Source organism: Seriola lalandi, unplaced genomic scaffold (genome assembly GCF_002814215.2).
Source record: "Seriola lalandi dorsalis isolate HSWRI2012SDOR001 ecotype SW California unplaced genomic scaffold, Sedor1 jcf7180002054814, whole genome shotgun sequence".
Taxonomy (NCBI): domain Eukaryota; kingdom Metazoa; phylum Chordata; class Actinopteri; order Carangiformes; family Carangidae; genus Seriola; species Seriola lalandi.
In genome coordinates this window covers 5,239-7,611 of record NW_019525367.1, presented here as the reverse complement: position 1 = coordinate 7,611, position 2,373 = coordinate 5,239, and the positions used below count along the sequence as shown (strand labels likewise).

Here is a 2,373-nt window from a genome sequence, read left to right as displayed (position 1 = left end):
ACCCACAGACTCACAGTAAGAGACTGTTTCTACTGTAAACTTGGGGTGTCGTCAGAACACGGAGGACACTCAGATTCAGTTAACTCTTTACTGACTTGGTTTGTAACACAACAGTATATTTCTGCAACCATTCAGGCTTACAGGTGAGAGGTGAACACTGTGTGGTCTAAGGCAAGAACAAATATAAGGAAGACAAATATTAGAAAAATTCAAACCACGTATAATCAAATGACACTGCTTGTTACTCAGAATACAAATGAAAATTACTAGCATGTGGTCGCCATTGCACATGTACTTAATCAATAACTAACAGAAGAAACAGTAAAGTCCTGATAACCCAATTGTATACATGGAAGAAGGAAGAAATTACACACTAACAACTTTCCATATTACACAGAATAACCAACATTATTTCAACCTACCACCTCTACTGGAACTGGCAGCATAAAAGCAAACCACATGGTCAGTACACTAGCTTAGCCTCTGTACAACAATACAAACAAATCACCAACAGGCAGCGAAAGGCTGTAGAACCATCCGCTCAGTCAGAAACATCTGGTTTAATCAGTGTGTCAGAGACGCACACAACTCACACCACTTAGATGCCAGATTGTCTTTCCAGTAAGAAGTCCCTCTTACCGCACCAATTTACACGCTCCATGAGCTTAATTATGCAACTGCTCACCTTTGCCACAAGATGGCGTCTGTGCAACAGTTTGCTGCCTTTCCAACAGTCAGTGTATGTAGCTGTTGTAGATTTAGGTTGGCGCGTTCAGTCCAGTTTGGAGAAGCAGCCAGGAGCCATGTACTGCTGTGGATGATGACAGCAGAAATAATGCATTTTAGCAACTTAAAAAACACCCATCTGATTAACCATGAAGTTCACAGCATGAGTGCAACTGTACGTAGGACCGGGGTTCAACAGCTGAGAGAATGTGGCGCCAAAAGTAATGTCCGTTTGAGGGCAAGATAAAATGGTGAAAAATATTCAAATTAAAACCAACGCTTAAAATAATATTGGTTTTTTAGGTGGGCATTTTTTCGGTGACTAAACTTCATTTTTGCTGCTGTCCCTGTTTACGTCAGTACATCACTCAGCTTCTGTGCCTCCTGCCTGTTCAGTGGGAACACACCAACCTTAATCCACTGTAGTTAATACTCTGACTATGGATCAGAACCTATGACAATTCCACTGCAGATATTCTGAGCCATCACTTTAAGACCCGCCTGATTAAGGTTGGCAACCAATCATAACACAGATGTCGACCTGTGACTGTGACATGTTAGTGATAAAGAAATGTCTTCACAGACTGAAGAGGAGGAGCCATGTCTCTGTGTCCTGCTGTGCTCTGTGTCAGGACGTCCTGAAGGATCCAGTCTCTACCAGCTGTGGACACTGGTTCTGCAGACAGTGCTTCACCTCATACTGGGACCAGTCTGGTTCTTCAGGAGACTCCTCCTGTCCCCAGTGTGGAAAAAGACCCAGAACAAGACCTGGACTGCAGACAGCCAGTCAGACCAGCACTGAACAAAGTGAGACTGCACATCTGTATGATGATGTCATCATTCTGAGACCAGGACCTGTTGTTTTATACAGAGTCATTTGTTACATCACACAGCATCAACCTTTAAGATGATTATAAATACCACAACATTAAAAACCTTTTCTTTGTTTGTCTTTAGTTTTTCTGCAGCTGATGAAAATAATCATCAGATTCTCAGATTCTGTTTCTTCAGTCTGACGTTGTCTCTTCTCTTTCAGCAGATAGTGGTCTGCAGGAGGTTTTACATCAACATAAGATCAGTCTGAGGAGCAGATGTGAACATGTGACTGAAGGAACTGATGGAACAGGAAGTGGAACCCTCCTCAACAGGATCTACACTGAGCTCCACATCACAGAGGGACAGAGTGAAGAGGTTAATACCCAACATGAGGTGATTCACCTGGAGACAACTTCCAAGAAGAAGACCCTCCATGACGCTCCAATCAGGTGCCACGACATCTTTAAAACCTTACCTGTCCGACAGAGAGAAGACGTCTATAAAGCCTTACCTGTCCGACACAGACACCATATCTCTAAAGCCTTACCTGTCCGACACAGACCCCGCATCTCTAAAGTCTTACCTGTCCGACAGAGACACGACATCTTTGAAACCTTACCTGTCCAAGAGAGAGAAGACATCTTTAAAGTCTTACCTGTCCAACAGAGACCCATCAGAGTGGTTCTGACCAACGGCGTCGCTGGCGTTGGAAAAACCTTCTCGGTGCAGAAGTTCTCTCTGGACTGGGCAGAGGGCTTGGAGAACCAAGATGTCAGTCTGCTGGTTCTGCTTTCGTTCAGGGAGCTGAACCTGATCAGAGATCAGCAGTAC

The 2,373-nt window shown here is 44.0% G+C and overlaps 1 protein-coding gene across 1 annotated transcript in view; it reads left to right on the top strand.

Annotated features, from left to right (window-relative positions):
- Window positions 1-4: 4 nt before the first annotated feature.
- The window catches only part of LOC147817957 (uncharacterized), a gene marked incomplete at its 5' end in the record, with an annotated part of 5,142 nt that continues 2,773 nt past the window's right edge, over window positions 5-2,373 (top strand). The window contains 3 exons of the mRNA XM_087179266.1: window positions 5-15; window positions 1,310-1,533; window positions 1,763-2,369. Of these exons, the coding sequence (XP_087035392.1) occupies window positions 5-15; window positions 1,310-1,533; window positions 1,763-2,369 (842 nt within the window). The remainder of the gene's footprint in view (window positions 16-1,309; window positions 1,534-1,762; window positions 2,370-2,373) is intronic.